This window comes from Girardinichthys multiradiatus, chromosome X (genome assembly GCF_021462225.1).
Source record: "Girardinichthys multiradiatus isolate DD_20200921_A chromosome X, DD_fGirMul_XY1, whole genome shotgun sequence".
In the NCBI taxonomy this organism is placed as follows: domain Eukaryota; kingdom Metazoa; phylum Chordata; class Actinopteri; order Cyprinodontiformes; family Goodeidae; genus Girardinichthys; species Girardinichthys multiradiatus.
This window is the reverse complement of record NC_061817.1, coordinates 12,750,025-12,770,703: the sequence shown is the minus strand read 5'-3', so window position 1 is coordinate 12,770,703 and position 20,679 is coordinate 12,750,025. Positions and strand designations below refer to the sequence as shown.

Below are 20,679 nucleotides of genomic sequence, written 5' to 3'. Positions count from 1 at the left end.
GCTGAATGTCTCAAATCTGTACCGATCACCAAGAGGAAGGAAATTGCTTTCCACTGATTTGGAGGAATCACGAGCTATCTGCCCCACGGTAGCCATGGTGACCTGAACGAGCGATGAGAGGAGGATGGAAACTATCTCCACAGGGACTAGGGCTGAGAGAGTTACGGCGGCTTAGATCACGTCTTGATTCCCTGTCTGAGGATGATTCTGTACTCCCAGTCAGACGGAGACATCTGTCTCCACCTCACACACAAACACACATAGAGGGAGGAAGGTGATGAATTCCCAACTCTTCCCGCTTTTGAGCAGATGTGGAACCCTAGGATATTTATAGTCAATTTGGGAGCAATATGTGGTAACCAGTGAGTTTTCCCTCTGCTGTATCTATCCTGCTGGATATCCCCTCAAATCCAATAAGTGGCTTGTCGTTCTCTCTCTGAGAAAAATTGCACACTGGGGTGTGTGAGTGATGGAGACAGAGAACAGGAGGATGTGGAAATCCATTATGGGGAAACAGATCCACTTGGAGACACCCACACAGACGTTATATGGAGAAATAAATATGAAACTGGATCCAACAACTTTATTTCCTCTTTAACGCTGACTTTTTTCATTGTCTTTACTTTGAGCAAAAGTGCTCTGGAAAAGTTGGTTCTAATAAAAAGCGAAGTCTGGCAACTGGACACCGACAATATTGATATTTGCTGGAAAACAAAACAGCAGTCACATTTGATTTACATAATTTTCACGAGACAGTGCTGGAATACGTTCCTAAAAGAACAGCAAATCCCCTGCAGACTCATTGTACATTTTAATTTTTTATTATACAGCATTTGTAAAAATATTCAAAACCAGTCAAATTTTTCGCATTTTGTCAGTCTCTAACTGAGATTTTAATTGTTGTTAAGACAGAAAGAAAATACATTTAAAAAAATAAAAATGACATGATTTTCACCATTTCACAAATCAAAATATAAAAGTCTGAAGTGTTGCCAGTGGACTTTGACTAGGTAATTCGAACACATAAGAAGTGCTTTGATCTAAACAATTCCCTTGCAGCCAAAGGCTGCAAGTCGTTATCCTGCTGGAAGGTGAGCCTCCCCCCCAGTCTTACGTGTACAGTTTGGCTCTTCTACATGTTTGCTGCATTCTCTACATTGCTTGTGACTTTTTTTTCAATGGTCTTACATAACAACCATATTTGTGGAGTGCCCAACTAATAGTCGTCTCTCACCTAGGCTGTTGATCTCTGCAGCTCCTCCAGAGTTAGCATGGACCTCTCAGCTACTTCTGAGGGGGGGGGGATGGTCGTGTCGACAACTCAGCAGGAAAAGATGGTCCCTGCCAAAGCAGCTTAGCTTTGCTTGCACTGAGGAGTTCCTAAATGCTTTTGACGGGAATGTGGGGGGTTGGGGGGACATGGCACTGTGGGTGAGACGGGTAAGTGACACTGATGAAGCGTGTTGTGTGTGGGCGTGAAAGCGGTGTTGTCTCTGAGCCGGCTGTGTCGGGTGGCAGCGCAGCAGGGGAGCTAGTCGGGGGACTGAAGCTGAGCTGTGGAGCGTGTCACTCCCCTGATCCATTAATCATTCCCAGCCTGCCCTGCCTCAGTGGCTCAAAGAGGCCCAAAAGTGCACGCACTAGGTGGTCCTGATGCCACCCCATGAGGCCCCAGTTGACTCAGCTCCATGTAGACAGACGGTGGACACAAAGAGTTGAGCATCCACCCGTTCACACTGACATGCACTCATTACAGGCGGGAACAACTCTTCACATGAACTAACAAAATAAAATGGCCAAAACCCCCTAAAAATTCTAAATTATCAACTAATTGTACCAGAGAGGTTTCCTATTCTGAGTTGAGACTGAAACATTTAAAAATGAGCGTGATCTGAGACTAAACCAGCCTTGTGTACATCTGTTATTGCTACATAACAAAGGCTGTCAGCTAATATTAAAATAATCTCTTATTACAGTGTGCTGCAAAACATGTTTTCATATTATGACCATAAACCTCAACATATTTTATCAGGGTCTATATGATGGACCAACACAAAATAGCATTTAATTTTGAAGTGGCATATTGTTTTTACTTTTTTTTACAGAAAAACACAAAACTGACATTTCACATTATCCAGAACACACTATCAACATTGTGAAACATGGTGATGCTTTCCTCAGCTGGGACAGGGTTGTTGATCTAGTGGGAAGAAGGATGGATCTAATTACAGGGCAATACTGGAACAAAATTTGTTAGAGGCTGGAAAAGGCAACAGGGGTGTTTACCTTCACTTTAAAAGTAAAGCTGGTAGAAATTTGCCCCAAAAGGCTTGCGGCTGTAATTGCAGGGAAAAGTGGCTCCGCAAAGTATTGACTGAGGGAAACGATGGAGACGGTGATCATGCATCAACAAAACCAAAGTAATGTGGTTTGGAAGGGAAAGTAATTTACAATAATTTACACTTCCAAACATCGCCACCGCAGAAGGTACAGCCATTGACCAAGTTTCTGAATATAAATACTTGGGTATCTGGCTGGATAGTTGTCTCTCATTCTCACAGCACATCAATAGGTTACAATCAGAGATCAAGTCCAAACTTTGTTTGCTTTAGCGCATGCATTCAATCTTTTACTTCTTTTGCGAGGAAAACCTTTGCCTAAATGACATTCATGTCCATGTTTGACTATGGTGATACCATATACAGCTAATCTCCTAAGTTTTCATAGCAGAAACATAAAACTGTTGTTTGTATTCTACTGTAAACTGCTCATCCTTATAAAACTGAAGGAAAATCCAATGGTATGTGTTTATTTCTAAATGTCTAATCGGTCTGTCCGCATCCAATCATTGTCATTTGTTACATGCTTCTCTGCCTCCCTATAGACCACGCTCCGCCCAGCTCATTATGCTTAATGTTATAATGAATATGTTTTCTGAAACCTGCACATGTTTCGGCTAAAATGCTTAGTGTTTATTCTATGTGTCACAGAATCGTTTTTTATGATTTTAACAGCATTCTTATAACTTGTAAACAGTTTATATGTTGTTGTAATTATGTGTTGCCTGTTGTGCCCTTGTCTCTCTCCACAAGGTCGTTATTGTATATAAGGCTTTGTTCTAATTAACCTACCTGGTTAATTAAATAAATAAATAAAAAAACTGCGTGCTACATTAGACTTTCTTTACTAAACAGCCTAAACATTTAAGATTAGACTGTTTTTTTACTGAGTAGGTGAATCTTCTCCATCAAGAAGTGAGATTTTTCTAACCCCTTTGGGCACTGATACCTAAAAGAATGAGCAGTTCAAACTTCATGTCTCAGAACCACAACAACTGCACCAAACACATTTTCATTCTGGATTTAATTTCTGTACAGGTTAGTCACTTTATAGAAGAAGTGACATAGCTAAGGTAATAATCTTGAAACAAGCTGAAACTGTAACAGCCACAACCACAGCATGCTACTGTTACACTGCAGCTTTAGGTACTGTCACAACATTATATTATACAAGAGCTAATAATTCTTGCTTTAACTTTTGTTCAACATGCTGAATCTGTATTGAGTCAGTCAGTGAGGGATCCTCCTCCAACAAACTGTATTAGCCAATCTGTTGTTGAAGTAAATATGGCAGACCTGTAAGATCAAATAAGATTCTGCACTCCAACTTTTATTAATATGGGCATTATGGCTCGGCTCACCACACAAGGCAACAGCAATGGAAAATGGGAATTGTTGTCATTTGTTTTCTAAATGAAGTTTAAATAGTTTATTTCCTATTCCACTGCTGTTCAATAGAGCCTAGATTAAAGGACAATTAACACTATTTTAAGGAATCTGGTCAACGTTTGATCATTTTTAGTTGCATATACAATGCAAAAAATATGTACACTGTACACTGGGCCAGACCTGAATTAGGTTTTTCTTAACTAAACAAAGATTTTCTTTTAATGCTGTTAAAATCTGGAATTTGGAAATATGTGTTTTGCATCAAAACACAAAAAAACACTACTTTGTGGCATCAGGAACACTATACATTAAACAAGAAAGCAGAAATCCAGGGTTATTGTTTTAAAGTGAAATCTTTTATCACGAAAAGTAAAAAAAAACATTGTTAATTAAAGGATGCCACGGACTGTTTATGCTGGAGATCAGTCATCAAATGTTTTCTAAACCTTTTTTTGCACATATTATGTTTTAAAAAACCGTGTTGTATCGATATGCTTCAGAACCATAAACGTGTTAATCAACAAATATTGCATAAAGGATCAGCGAATTAAATCAAAGTGAGCAACCTCAACTCATAACACTGTGACATCCCGCAAAACTGCCATCCACCACTTAGTTGAACAAAATTGTTCAGCCTGCTCCATAAACCCTGAGCAAAACTTTTTTTTTTGGCTTTTTGGCTCCAAACATCACGTCTGTCTTGAATTATGAGCTCAACAAAACAAAATCCTCAAAACATACCGCGTTTACCCAGAGGACACTGGACTGTAGCAGAACATGGATTTTTCCCCCTCATTTTTAAATGCCCCAAATGCATTTCTTTGTTTTATGGTCTGACTGTACACAGAAAAACCTTTTACCAAATTCACCCGGGCTTATGTTGCAAGAAACATTGGAAAGGAGCAGAACGAGAGCCAGATTCAGGAGCATTGTTCTCCGTTTGTAATCATGATGGAGTTAAATGAGGCTGGTTTCAAAACTGCAGCAGTTCCTGTTTTTTAAGTGCGTAAAGCCTGTGTCATGGACACACAATCAAAATGATAGAGGCTTTACTTGAACTGATAATATGAGTGACAGACTGTGTACTGTGGGATGTACTGAAATGTGAGGTAGTAGCAGTAATGTCTGCTTTATGCTGTTTCCATTGCAAAGGTCAATCGCTTGAATCCAAAAGACAAAGTTAAACAAGAACAGCTCAAAAGCTATGAATCTCTTTTGGTTTACAGTGCCTTGTAAAACTATTCATAAGTTTGAACCTTGAACCTTTCCACGTTTGGTTGCATTGCAATGTTAAACTTCAATCTTATTATTGCGTGTTTATCTAACAGACCAACACAAACTTGCAAGAGGAAGAAAATAATTAAACATTCACCAGATTATACAAAATATGAAAAGTGTGGTGTGCATATTTAGTCAGCCTGTTACCCTTAAACAAAACTGAGTACAACTATTAGGCTTTAAAAGTATTCACACGAGTTCACATGTTTGTGTGTCTAATAGAACACACAGCAATCTCCAAAGTGAAGCATGGTGGAAGCAGCATAATGCTGTGGGGATACTTTATTTCAACGGATGGAGCTAAATACAGGGCAGCTATCTTTTTAAATGTAGAGCACAACTGAAACGGCAATTTGCATGTTTTACCTCGCATTTCCAAATAGATTTAGGCCTGAACTTTGACTGGGCCATTCAAACACATGAATGTGGTTTAATCTAAATCATTTCATTTCTGGGTGTATGTTGAGGGTTGCTGTCGTGCTGGAAGGTGAACCTCTGTCCCAGTTTCAAGTCTTTTGCAGCTTCTAACAGGCTTTGAACATAGAACCCCCTTACTGCAAGTCAGTGCTTACAGTGCTTACAACTGTGCCTCCATACACCCTCATATTTAAGAGATAATTAAAGAAAATCATTTTACAACTCTCCAAGATAACCATAGAAATGAAATAAAACATAATTCACAAATGTCTGGCGAAGCTTCAACTGTTTACACAAAAACCAACAAGGTGTGATGCAAAATGATGGTAAAATGTGTATGGCTTAAAGTTTCTAAAATGAGCTCCCCTGAGCAATGATGTGTTCCAGATGACTGAGACTCCTTGGTCCATCTGACAGGCTGTGGACTCCTGGTGGGAAATATGACTGTGTTCCACTTTCCATCCATCTGGAACACCAAAAAAAATCCCAGTGTTTCCTGACCTAGACAAACTGTTTGTATCGTTTTATCTATTTGATCTTGTCTATTGATATTGAAAGTATAATGTATTTTGAGATGAGATCAGTAGCTCTTCCAGTTGTAAAATCTTGTACAGATTTCCTTGTTTATATAGCAATTTTCACAAATGAAAACACAAAGTGCTTTACAGTAAAAGCCCATTAAACAAGATACGTTTATCACATAACACAAAATAGTGTGTGATGATGAGCTGGAGGATATCTTTTTTTATTTTGGCATTATGTCAGGACTTTGACTAGGCCATTCTAACTCATGAATATATATTGATGTAAACCATTCTATTGCAGCTCTGGCTGTATGTTTAGGGTCATTGTCGTGCTGGAAGTTGAACCTGCAACACAGTCTTAGGTCTAATGCGGGATCTGACAGGTTTTCGTAGAGGATAGTATTTAGCTTAATCTATATTCTCATCAACTCTGACCAGCCTTCCTGTCCCTACTGAAGAAAAGCATTCACTCATCATAATGCTGCCACCAGCATGTTTCATCATGAGAATGATATATTAAGGGTGATAGCAATGCAGCATTATTTTTTCACCACACTCAGTGTTTTGTATGTAGACCAAAAAGTCAGAGTTTGGTCTCATCTGACCGGAGCACTGTTTTCTATCATGTTTGATGTGTTCCCTACCTGGCTTGTGGCAAACTGCAAACTTCTTATGCTTTCTTTCAACAATGGCTTTCTTTATACGACCATTTCATAAGGGCCAGATTTCTGAATTATACTACCAATAGTTGTCCTGTCAATAGATTCTTCACCTGAGCAGAGGATCTCCACAGCACCTCCAGAGTTACCACGGCTGCTTCTCTGATTAAAACTGATCTTGCCCTGCCCTGTCAGTTTAGGTGGACACCCATGTCTCGGTAGATTTGCAGTGGTGCAAAAATCTTTACATTTTCAGATGGATTCCACAGAGCTCTGTAAAGTGTTCAAAGCTTCTGATATTGTTTTATAACCTGGCTCCACAACTGTCTTGTCATTTGTTCACTAATTTTCTCTGATAACATCTGAGGCCTTGACAGCACAGCTGGATTAAATTACAGACAGTTGGACTCTGTTTACTAATAAGTTGACCTTTAAAGAAAATTATCTACCTTAGATGTAATTCAGGGGTATCAGCCAAATGAAGGCAAATATACGGCACACTTTTCAGATAGCTGTAAAAAAAAAACTGAAAACCATGTAATATTTACAGATCATAATAGGTGCTACTTTTTGTTCTTCTGTCAAACAAAAATCTAATAAAATGCATTAAGTGTGTGGCTGTGAGGTGACAAGCTGTGAAATTGTTCAAGGGAAATTGATATTGTTGCAAGGCACTATAAGTCAGTCTAATCGTTTGCAAACAGAGCCTGTTTCTGTTACTATTTTGCATTATTTTTCTTCAATTCATGTGGAAAAAAGCAACAAACTAAACAATGGCAATAGATGGCTCTGATTATCACACAAAGGCGAAGACACAGAGGCAGAGGAGGCAAAAGAGGAGGGAAGGAACCAAAACACGGCTTCTGTTTCAAGAACATATATCACATCACGCTGTAGAAAAATACCTCTCTCCCATCACACGGGCCGGTGCCGTTGGAGCCTGAAATGAGTCCCAGATGGGAAGCAGGTCTCGTATGGCCTAACCGGTCAGAACCAACTACCATCGATTCTTCCTGCTCTCTCAAGGGAATCAAGTTTTGACTGTATACAGATCTATAATTGTTTGTTAAATCTTTTCATAACACAGATTTGTTCATAACTGGTGCAGTTGGCAGAAGTGGTTCTGGCATAAATAGTACCCTGGGCAAGCCTGCTTCTTCCACACCCTAAACCCTCAACCATACACACTCACACCCCAAATAAAGCCCGTTCTGCAAAACAATTAATAATTTAATCTGTATAGTATAAGTAAAGGAGTTAGAAAATTACAAATCACAACCTGTGTCAGTAAACAGTAAAGAATAATTTGGCCAGAGTTTGACCAGTCTACATAGTGCTTTTCAAACTTGTCTCAGTCTAAGCTGGTTCTAATCGCCATAAAAATTTAAAGTATTTTAGATTTTTTACTATAGATGATCAAATTAAATCCAGACTCTATAAAAAGCCTTGAGACAGCCCTTCAGTGTGGCGACAAATCATGACTTGTGAATCCCCCTCAGAGTCATTCACCACCCACAATCGACAAGCATATTTCTTGCAGTGCTTTCACTGAGCACAACTGTCAGGAGCACTTAGAAACAAACAAAATAAAAGAAAATGACACACACCATCCCAAAGTTGGCGGAGGGCCTTGTTTTCCATATCGAAAACTGCTATTGGCTGTCAATGATACTTTGACAGACTTGCATTTTTCCAACATTTGACAGGAAAAAATGTCTGTACCGACTAGTTTAGAATTACATTAATGTCAAACTGTTGTGTTTAAAAAAAAACATTCCAGCAAATGTATTAATTAAACTTTCATGGTTATTTAGTGTGTATTTTGATCATGCAAGCTACAGTATTAAAGCAGAGAGACAGAAATGGTCTGCATGGACTTGGAGCTGAGCCAACATCCAATTGATAACTACTTCAGTGGCCTTGCAGGTGGAAAGGCATCTCAGTATATTCCAAAATACTGTTTTGCATTACTTTTGTCTGTACACAGATCTTTATGCTTAGTTAGCAGAAATCTCGGAAGAATTTAAATTCACCTGTAACCACATAAAAATGCACCCAACCACAAAGAGAAGACTCTGTCAAGGTAAAAGAAAGGATGCTTAGGAACTAAATCAAGGGGGCACATGGGACACGAGAATGACTGGGCCAGAACAACGCATGATGGGGTGACACCAAAAACACGCTGAAAATTGAACAAGTGCAAAATTACACGTGTGAGTGACTGAGGCTACCATTTTCATCTTGCCTCAAAACCCACTTGGCAGACAAAAGTTTCCCACAGTTCGCTTCACAGCCCATCAGTCATGCAGAGAGTGGGGGGGGGTTACTCTCTAGGGTCAGGGCTACACCGAGCATGGAGAGAATATGAAGCAGCTGCCAGGGACACGAGGGCCTGGCCTGTCACTGTGTTGATTTTCTAACCACATTCATGCCGCAAAATAATGAATCTCTGCCAGGTTTTCATATGCAGTAATGAATTTGTAAAAATGGAGATACAAACTTGTGAATTTGGTGGCATCGTGAATGTGGACAGTTTTAATCAGTAAGAACTGTATCATAACAGTGAACATTATCATGACAGATTTTATATTCCAACTATGGAGCGCCAGAAGTGCCCAAATCAAATAAACAAATAACTCTTAGAATAAATATTCATATATGTAACATTTTTTATAAAACTGGAAATACATACAATAAGATAATAAATTAATTAATAATTTAAGATCCTAAAATTAAAACCTTTATTATTTCCAATCGCCCTTAACTATAAAGAGTTAGCCCCATTTTTAAAATTTGTATTTATTTATGGCATATATAATTATTATAATGTGTAATTATTTAATGACCTATTTATTGGATTGTGACACTTTTGGCCTTCCACAGAAACATGGCTGTGTTGCTGTTCTACATCTTTTTTGGTCTCCCTTTCCACCTCTTTCTAGATGTTATAACCCTCTGTTAATGTTAATTTCATGCAGAGGTTCCAGCCCAGAAGCTCTGCAGCCTGCTGCCCCTTTAGGCATTTCAAACATCTATCCCAAACTAACTAACTCCCCCATTTTACTTTCTGATTATATTATGGTTATTCAGACACCTCAGGGGTGGGGAGACCTGTACGGTCCTTTCTCTTTATTGTAAAATGTTCTAGTCATGTGCCTCCAGCTGATAAGAACTCAAAGGTTGCCTGCCAACATAAACGCCTTTTTTTTAATAAAAACATAATTATGGCAACCATGCACGTAACGTCATGGGAACCTGACTGTGACTTACTTCCTTGATGCCTGCCACCAAGAGGGGAAACCAACTCTCCCATAACCACATCTTTTTCTTCCCCTTGCTCCAATATCACAATGGTCTACAACAAAGGGACACCAGTTGTTGCTATAGAGGCAGTTCCGAGGCAAAAGCAAGCCAAGCCACCGCTTAGGGCCCGGAGGCCAGCAGGGGGACCCCAAGAGTGTGGTGGGCCCACATTTCATGCAAAGTAGCTGTTTGCAAATAAATCTACACTATAAACAGGAGTTTCTGAGAGTATTAAATATTAGTCATTAAAATTATTTGAACATTTTCAGGTTGAATAATGGTTACATTCTACACTGACTACTTTATCTTGGGAAAAATCTGAAGTAAACATTTGATCAGATGTTGGTTCAGTTAGAGTTTTTCTCACTGGTTGTGTGCAGCTGATGTGTTTATATGGTTTGTAATATGTCTGAACATATCAACACAGTAAAAGGTTAGAACTGTTATTTAACTAGTGGTTGGTAGAGGTAGCCAGTCCGTCTCGGCTCTGTAGAGTTTTTATTGAAGTGCTGTACATTAAACATGACTGGCAGACCATAAGATGAACCCTACTTATTCTATCAAAAATAAGAAGTGATGACATTCTGTCAAAAAAGTTGAATTAAGACGTTAATTGATGGCTCACTTGTTAACATGTTGTTTAATTGTGTGTAATTTAACAATGTGCAAACCATCAAGCACAATCCATTCAAAAGAGAGATTGGTGACGTTGTGGTGGCTGTTGAGTAATGATCTGAACCGTGCTTGGGCACTTTTGGTCATATAGACGCTCTAGGCTGGTCAGTAGAAAATCCAAAAAGTAAGATTAGAGACTAGAGAAGAGCCTGTTTTTATTTGAAAAACAGACTTTTACTTTGAAGGTAACTACTGTCTTCTGTTTGGGTCAATATATTAGCACCCTAATATACTGTATGTACTAATGTCGACTTATGCTATAAAAAGAGACAGATACAGTACATGGACTACAAAGTAAGGACTGAAAAAGACTAATAATTTAGCAAAGAATTGTTTGCAGTACAACATTTATTTTTCACTATTTCCAGTTGTCATGAATGCACACTTAGCATGCTGGTAAGATATTCCATCTGTTGGATGAGGGTAATCAAAGCTATCATGTGACGCTTTAGGAAAATGTATTGCCCACCTCTCGTCTTGACTGAGTCCCCGACTAAAATTCTGTTTTGGGGCCCATGCAACCTTGGGCCAGCTCTGGTGTCAGGCCACCCTTCCTATTATTTCCTTTGTATGGTTCTTCTGCAGTTTTATCTGATGACACCACTTTCACAAAGCAAGAGAAGGTGAAGCAGAGGGGTGGGGAGGCCTCCCACTGACAGTGAGATGGATGCCACAAGTGACATGCTTTTGTTTTCTTAAAATGCGACCACATGTGGGCGAAAGTCGGAGGCCAAAAGGAACAACTTGTTCACTTGTTCCATTTGGTTGAGCATTCTACAGCAATGGCGAGCCTCGTTACTTCTCCTGATTTGTCTCGCCGTGGCTCAGAGAGGCCTGAGCTGTTGATATAAGCCCCTGCTGCTCTGTTGGAAATAGACATCACAGCAAATAACACTTGGATTCAAATTACTCAATGCTTTGTTCCCCTCTGTGAATAGTTTACCGCTTCTAAAGTGACAGTTTATACTCTACGTGCCAGAGATGTCAATAAAACAGCCCTAATCGGCCCTGCGATCTGTAACAACACCTGCTTATGGAAACACATCCTGCCCCTGCAGTCTATCTGCTGTGATGTTTCCTTCCTATTAAAGCTGTTGCTGCAGTCGAAAGTGTCGTTCTGTGCACAATTATGCATTTGGAGGACGTTCTGCCCTTCACCTTGATTGTTGATGATATATTTTCACTGGTAAAAAATACATACTCTTTAAGGATGAAATGTTTTTATGTAGCTCTATAAAACAGACACACATTTCTCATTAAAAAAAATAATAATTTGCCGTATGTGAAGTTCTTAAATTTTGATAAAAAGAACTCACCTACTTTTATTTTTTTGTCTGTCAAAAAAAGATTGTATGTTTATTTTGAGGAAATCATCTTTCTCATTACCAATGACTTAGTTTCTCCACAGCCTATTAAAATAATTCCCTCCATCCATCCATCCATCTTCTACATCTGCTTTCCTTGCAGGGTCTCGCGTGTAAACTGAATAGGCTGTTTTCTTCAAATTCTTCAAAGCCCAACACCGGAGGGGGCATCTAAGTCTTTAGTTTGAAATGATTAACATTTAAATCAAACACAATAGTTTGTGAACCTAGGCATGTAGAAAGCCATGAGCACCACACATCCCCAAACCACTGCCATCAAACTGAAATGTGCTTGATTTATGTAATTATGATTACTTGTATAGCATTTATAACGTAATTTCTCTTGTTTACCCCACTTTTCCTCTTCTAAATCCTTAGAATTATTAAGTATAAATATATGTGACTTGATATTATTTTTAAAGTCTACATGTTGAGTTTGTGGTCATGAAAAAGGTTACAAACAAACACAATCATGATTTTTTTTTTTTTTAAAGAATAGTGCACCCTCGTTTTAGAATTCAGGACATTATAAGTGTGATCTGTCCAAGGTTTTATGCTCTAATATATTACATAATATAGATCATATTAAATAAAAACACAACCAGTGTTATCAAATTATTAAATGTGCAATATTTCTTTCAACCTATAAATTTCCCTAAGCCCCCCTATAATTATATAGGGGGGCTTAGGGAAATTTTAGGGCAGCTTCAGCTCCCCTAAAATAAACCTAATGACACCAATGGTAAGATCGAAGATCTTAGGGGTTTTTTTCCGATGAGTGGCCTTCCTCTATTCATGCCCTGTGCTTTTGTGATTGTGAAGCCAGGTTATTTTTAAAAAGACACTAAAAAACTTCAGATTGCTTCAGTAATGTTGCATATACATGTCCAAACTAAGAAGGGATAGATGAGACAGGATGTGGTGTTTTACAAAAAGATCATGTAGGAGTAGGACTGAAAAAGATTTTAAGACAGTGATTTAGAAGTTAAATTCAGCAGGAAAGCAGGTTTTTTGTCCAGAGAATATTGTTAACAAAGCCTAACTGTTGGTGTTAATGTATTTAAATAATGATTAAAAAATATATATATATGCACATATGAAAAATGAACCAAACTGAAAATTTGGCTGTGGATTTTATTTGTATTCAGATCTTGTGTATGACGTTAGGTCTAGTAACGCCCCTGATTCAGACATAGCTCAGATTTATCCACTTTTCTTTTTTTCTTCTTTGAATGTTGTTCCTTTTTAACAAAGGAGGAAAAACCAGATGACTTAATAAAAGGGGAAAGTGAAGATGCTTGTTAGTCTTGAGTTTACAGTCAATGAGGACCCAGCATGTCAGTTATGACAGAGGGGATCATCCGCATTCAATACAATTTGCACACTTATGGCAGCAGCAGTAAAACTGATCTCAGCTTGTAGGTTTTAAAGCTATACTTAGAAAGATGATTTTAGGTTATGAAGTGTCCCGTAAATATTGTTAACCAGCGCTGTGTAAAATGTTTCTTGTATTTTATTAAATATACGTGCGCATATATTGCCTAAATTGTACGTCAAAAATAAATATAAATTAAATTAATTAACTTGGGTAAAATTATCTCAAAAATATGTTAGAATTTAAACACATGTTTTCGTTACATCTAATAAAGTTTTTTGAGCTGCAAACGTTCCACCGAACATTTTTAATTCAAATCACCAAAAATAAATTGTGCGCAATAGTTGAATTGTTTAAATTCTAACAAATTTAATATTTTCAAAATAAGGTATAATAAAAAAACTTCCCCCTTACCGACACACTCGTTTGCCTCTCTGGCCGTGGCGCGCTGCCACGGTCGGTCATAGTGGAACGGCTTGCACCTGTCGCACTCCGGGCCCGCCGTGTTGTGTTTGCACTCGCACACAAGGTTCCCCTCTCTGTCTTTGACGCACTTTGATGCGTGCCCGTTGCACTTGCACCGTCCTCCGACCTGCAGGTCCGACACGGCGTAGAAGTAGGAGTCGCGCGCCAGCTCCGAGTCGTCCTCGTTCTCGTCGCCGAAGGTGTGGAGGCGGCTGAAGATCACCTTGATGTCGGTGGCCGTGACCCAGTCCTGCAGCACCGGCGAGTTGTCGAAGTCGTGCGCCGACGGTCTGCCGTCCAGGGTGCTGAAGGCGATCAGGCCGCCGGTTAGAGGGTGCATGTCGGTGTGGGAGTCCGTGCAGATCGCTTCCTGCTCGTTCTGCTTGGTGATTGTCGCCTTGTTCTGCCGGTTGTACATCTTTTTGCACTGCGTGGAATAGAACTGGAACGGGACCCACGATTTGCCGTAGTCCATAGACTTGTAGATCGCCATGGACTCGGGTCTGGGCGAGCAGAACTGTAGGCTCACGTAGGTAACCTCGAACTTTTTCCCAAGTGATAGGGTCAGGGTGACGTTCTGTGGGTACTGTGCGTAGTTCTCAGACTGCCAACAGGTCAGGTTGTGCGGGTTGTTGAGGTCCGTCAGATAGGCGGGTGGATGGGACTTCTTAGGGTCCCCGGCGTCGCACGTGTGGCAGTCCCGGGTGCGCTCCTCTCCCTTCTCGGTCACCACGCAGTAGCGACCCGCAGGGGTGCCGCAGGTACTGGATACGCGCACGTCTTTCCCGAAAGCGGAGTTGACAAAGTCCGGGATGCACCTCCGGGGATTCCCGTTCTCATCGTAGCACGGGTCCGGTGGGGAGGACTGCGCGGCGAACATGCTCAGCCCGTATCCTGCGGAGGCACCTCCGGTCAGCACGCAAACTGTCAGCAGGGCGATCCAAGTCTCCAAAACCCTTCTCATGGTAGGACTAATCCGAGCGCCGCAGGGGCCGATGCGCTGGAACACAATGAATACACAGTTAGCACTTTACAGCACCTGCAGCAAATCCTAAGAGAAAATTAATTAGGGAGATCAGGAGAACCAGAGGAATGCACGGCAAAAGAAGGGCATGGTGCTGAATGTGTAGAGAAATCTTACAAAGGGAAAGAAAACTCCACCCAGACCACCACCTCTCAAATGCACAGCTCAGGCTGAAAGTGTTGGGCTCCGCAGAATTTGGAGAAAAAAGCCTATCCAGTTTACGCACGAGACAAAGGTGCAATAGTCTCTCCCTCCTTTCTGAAAATAAAAAAGAAGAAGGAGAAAGAGAAAGAAAAATAATTACAAATGCCTAACTGGCTGCCTGTCACTGCCTCAGCTCAGCCGGTCCCCGCTGTCACACCTCTGCCCACCTCTATCACTGTTTGTCCCATTGCCTCTCTATTCTAATGGGAGGAATAAAGAGAGGTCCACTAGTGTCAGAGCAGTGGAAAGCTTTTTTTTCAACCTTCTCCTTGCTATGTAAAAGGGAGTGGTGACATCTTGTGGTGAAATATCAGAATTAAATAAATATTAAGAAAAGCAATAGGTCTCTTTTTCATTTATTCACAGTAACAGAATAAAGCCAAACATTGAAAAGTTTATGCCAAGGGTTTCTATGCTTGAGTGATATGTTCAAAAGAAACACGTAAACTTCTTTAGCCTCCGTGATGTTAGATAAGACCTTTGCCAATGGAGAATTTCTATTTCGTTGCAGTGGTGCAAGTTTTCTTTTCTTCTATTATTATTATACTTTCTGTTTTCTCAATTATGTGTGGTTAAGCATAATTTCTTTTCAACACACAGCTAACACAAACTCTTCGAACTGAATCAATAAAACGGGTGTAACCCACTTTTTTTTCATGTAGACTAATGGATATTTCTGTGCAGAAATAACAAATGTTTAGGAACTAAAAAGTACTTTAAAATTAACTAAAAAACTAAATTAGTTGAATTGTACATAATTATTAAGGTCATTTTACTCATGTTAAAAAGAAGCAAAACATTAGTGAAATAAAACTAAACTTTGAATATATTCTGAGAGGCTAACATGCAAACCTTTTCCCTAACAACTAAGGTTAAGTTTATTGGCAGTCACTGCCTGAGGGTCAAGAAGTCCAATTTTCTAGCACGATGTTAGCATTAGCACTATTGCAACCTAGTTAAAGCTGTTCAATTCTAGCTCCAACAAAGAAATTTTATCAACAGCAAGCTTGAACTTTTACTGTTTTTTAGCCTTTAAGCACAAAAATTAAAACAAAGCAAGATGTAATTTTTTATAATATGTGCAAGCATATTTCATACACTGAAATTAGCATCTCTTCATTGGCTCCCTGTTAAATCCAGAATGGAATTTAAAATTCTCCTCCTCACATATAAAGCCCTTAATGATCTAGCTCTATCATACATCAGAGATCTGATTGTTCCATATGTTCCTAACAGAGCATTTCGTTCTCAGACTGCAGGTTTACTTGTGGTTCATAGAGTTTCTGAAATTACAATGGGAGGCAGATCTTTTAGTTATCAGGCTCCTCTCCTGTTGAACCAGCTCCCAGTTTTAGTCCATGAGGCTGATACCCTGTCTCCTTTATACAGGCTTAAAGTTTTTCTTTGTGATAAAACTTATATTTAAACTGGCATAGGTTATCCTGAGCTATCTCTATTGTTATGATGCTGCAAGCTTAGACTGCTAGAGGACATACTGACCAATATTCATCTGCTACTTTCTTCTACTACTCTCCTGTTTTGCATGTTTTGTTGTTATTTTCGCTTTTGACTTTATGTTCCATCTCTGTTTTATCTGGCCTGCTGTTTGGCAGTGACACCTTCCTGGAGGGAGGCATCAGCTGGGCTACTGCTGCCAATGACATCGTGTTCTCTTCCTATAGATGATACACTTGACTGTCTTTCTGTGTTTAACCCTGTTTCTTTGCAAACACAGCATTTGAAGAGGCTTTTCCTGCGACTAACCTTATCTGTGCTCTTTCGTCCTATGCACTAGCTTAGAGCTAATCAATTTAGCTGTGTTTCTCTCTTAGATGAAGTCACTAAAGGAGCTATTGCTGCCATTAAGCCTCTACTTTTTCTTTAACAGAGAAAGTACTCATGGACCAGTGCTTCTGTATTTATTGTGTCTTCTCTGTCTTCTCAAACCCCCAGTTTCCTCTGATAGAAAGCGTTTTACCATGTATTTAATTGACTTTGAATCCGTCTCTATGATTGGACTAAATTGACTGTTTGTTTTGTTTAGTTTTTCGCACAGTGCTTTTAAGCAATCTTTGTTGCAAATTGGTGCTATATAAAGGAACTGTGTTAAAATAACGTTTTCATAAAAAAAGAAGAAATTGATTGTGTTAAACATTCATTAAACAATTTAAAACATAGCACATTACATTTTCACCAGATTCTAAAAGCATTTGAAATTTTGAACAAATGTATCCACATTTTAACACTTTTTTAGAATTTAACAAAGAATCAAAAAGCTTCAAATGGTTGTTTTCAGGTTGTAAGATTGATCATAACAGGAAAATAATATGCAGCTGGTCTAAGATCAAAAAAGAAGTTCATAATTGCAGATACATTCAACTGCACATTTATCTTATCTAAAAACCAGTACAATCTTAATTACAGATTACAGATGCTTCAGCATGCTTTTTTTTAATAATCCAAACAGCTAATCCTGCCTACATTATATACTGTGCTGTCCACAGTTGGTCTGCACACACATATCATCAGGATTAATGATGGCTCAAATTGTGTGGCTAGTTGTATGTCCCCCAGCAGTGGAAGTGACAATATCATTGAACAAGATTTTTATTTTGAAATGTAGGCCTAAATTATGATCATGGCTCAGGTACTAGAGCTCAAAAAATAGTCCAATAGGACACTAACTGTACTATTTGCTCACAGATAGGTATCATTCTTGCATGTTAGCTCTGCCAAAATACACTGCTCAAAAGAATAAAGGGAACACTCAAAAAGTATTGTGTGTGGCCTCCACGTGTCTGTATGACCTCCCTACAACGCCTGGGCATGCTCCTGATGAGACGGTGGATGGTCTCCCGAGGGATCTCCTCCCAGACCTGGACTAAAGCATCCACCAACTCCTGGACAGTCTGTGGTGCAACGTGACGTTGGTGGATGGAGCGAGACATGATGTCCCAGATGTGCTCAATTGGATTCAGGTCTGGGGAACGGGCGGGCCAGTCCATAGCTTCAATGTCTTCATCTTGCAGGAACTGCTGACACACTCCAGCCACATGAGGTCTAGCATTGTCCTGCATTAGGAGGAACCCAAGGCCAACCGCACCAGCATATGGTCTCACAAGGGGTCTGAGGATCTCATCTCGGTACCTAATGGCAGTCAGGCTACCTCTGGCGAGCACACGGAAAGAAATGCCACCCCACACCATTACTGACCCACTGCCAAACCAGTCATGCTGAAGGATGTTGCAGGCAGCAGATCGCTCTCCACGGTGTCTCCAGACTCTGTCATGTCTGTTACATGTGCTCAGTGTGAACCTGCTTTCATCTGTGAAGAGCACAGGGCACCAGTGGTGAATTTGCCAATCCTGGTGTTTTCTGGCAAATTCCAAGTGTCCTGCACGGTGTTGGGGTGTGACCACAACCCCCATTCGTGGACGTCGGGCCCTCAAACCATCCTCATGGAGTCAGTTTCTAACCGTTTGTGCAGACACATGCACATTTGTGGCCTGCTGGAGGTCATTTTGCAGGGCTCTGGCAGTGCTCCTCCTGTTCCTCCTTCCACAAAGGCGGAGGTAACGGTCCTGCTGCTGGGTTGTTGCCCTCCTACGGCCTCTTCCACGTCTCCTGGTGTACTGGCCTGTCTCCTGGTAGCGCCTCCAGGCTCTGGACACTACGCTGACAGACACAACAAACCTTCTTGCCACAGCTCGCATTGATGTGCCATCCTGGATGAGCTGCACTACCTGAGCCACTTGTGTGGGTTGTAGAGTCCGTCTCATGCTACCACGAGTGTGAAAGCACCACCAACATTCAGAAGTGACCAAAACATCAGCCAGAAAGCATAGATACTGAGAAGTGGTCTGTGGTCCCCACCTGCAGAACCACTCCTTTATTTAGTGTGTCTTGATAATTTTCAAATTTTCTATTTGCACAACATCATGTGAAATTGATTGTCAATCAGTGTTGCTTCCTAAGTGGACAGTTTGATTTCACAGAAGTTTGATTTACTTGGAGTTATAATGTGTTGTTTAAGTGTTCCCTTTATTTCTTTGAGCAGTATATATAATACAGGTTTTATGTAAGCATTGGAAGGCATTGAGAATTGCATTCACAAGGCCTCATTGGGCTAAAACTATTGGTCTCTTCTGGCAACGTAATACAGAGGATGTTTACATTTTGTCAGCATACAGTAACAATCAATGGCATAATGTCTTCTCAAAACAATCATGGCATTTCTAAACCTCTTTTAACTTGGTTTGTTTGTATGTTCTGATGAAGGTCTCTCCGACCCAAAGCTCACATTAAAAGGTGAAATCTTGTACAGAATAAGTGTCCGGAAATCCTCTGTTTGCCTTTAAACTTATTTTAATGCAACCATGACAGTTAAGTGTGCAGGGAAACCAAGATAAAACACGTAAATGAGCACTGAAGCAAAACAAATACTCTAAATTTTACAGAAAAGCTTTTAAAATAGAAATATATTTCAAGAAGTGGTTTAAAATACAACAGTCAGTGATTTTCACAGTGATGGTTCGTTAGCAATAACGTTTTTCTGTGCCTGTGTGAAATTTGTTCCACTCTTCTTTACTATGTTGTTTCAGTTCATGCAAGTTGGCAGATATTGATTTATGCACACCTTTCTTAAGCTTCCACCACAGTATTTAACAGGTTGAGGTCTGGACTTTGACTAGGCCATTGCAAAACCTTGAATGATTTCTCACCCATTATGTTGTAGGTTTGAGTCTGATTTACTGTTTGTTTATTTTATTTTAATCGTTTTTACCAAATATGGTGCTGTGCATTATGGCCAAAAATCTCAACTTTAATGCCAGTTGTTCAACGAATATTGTTTCAGAAGTCTTGTGGTTCAGTTGCAAATTTTGCAAACACAAGTCCTGTTGTCATGTTCTTTAAAAGAAACCAGTCTTTGTTCTATTGACTACTCTCCCAAACTAGCTACACTTCATTCAGTCTTTCTCTAATTTTGATGTCATTAACTTAAACAAGCTTGCCTTTAGCAATGTACTGATTGCCCTTGGGATTTCCTGGGAAGTCCACTCTATGGAAGACAGGCAACTCCCTTAAAATGTTTAATCTTTCCCACTGTAGAACAATGGATTTAAACATTTTTTTAAATGGATGATAAAATCACCGTTCTAAGGTTATTTGTAATGTTTTGCTATGTTGGCTTTGTGTTAATACATGCCCCTATGCTCCATGGCAACAGTTTGTAGTAAATAGTGCGTTTATTTACAAAGCACCTTTTGCAGATACAAATCACAAAGTCCTTTACAAAGACAGAGAATAAAAATGACATTAAAACACAATTAAAAGAAAAAAACAAATTAAATTGTGCTGACAATTCAAACAAATAAACAATAGTATTGTACATTTGAAATTAGAAAGTAAAAGCAGAGTGAAGTTTGTTTTTATTATGAGTCCTGCTGTAGAGTTTTGGACCAACTGAAGGTGATAAAGAGCTTTTTTTGTTGATGCATGTCAAAAGTGTTTTACAATGGTCTAGATGGCAGAAAATAAGTAGTATGAATAAATTATCTCAGTTCCCGTTTTGACACCCATCTTTTTAGCTTAGATGGAAATACATCACCAAATGATGAAAATACTTCAGAGGGACTTTCAAGAGACATTGATTAATCATAAAT

At 39.6% G+C, this 20,679-nt stretch overlaps 1 protein-coding gene across 4 annotated transcripts in view; it reads right to left on the bottom strand.

The window, feature by feature from the left end:
- The window catches only part of LOC124862766 (netrin-1-like), a 64,070-nt gene that overhangs the window by 42,779 nt on the left and 612 nt on the right, over positions 1-20,679 (bottom strand). For 2 of the 4 annotated variants that reach the window (XM_047356881.1, XM_047356884.1), the window contains exons 1-2: positions 14,930-15,196; positions 13,738-14,788 (exon numbers count right to left, since the gene is read on the bottom strand). In XM_047356881.1, the coding sequence (XP_047212837.1) occupies positions 13,738-14,752 (1,015 nt within the window). In that variant the 5' untranslated portion in view covers positions 14,753-14,788; positions 14,930-15,196. Of the gene's footprint in view, positions 1-13,737; positions 14,789-14,929; positions 15,197-20,679 lie in introns of those variants that run through there. The other 2 variants (XM_047356882.1, XM_047356883.1) reach the window with 2 other exon arrangements.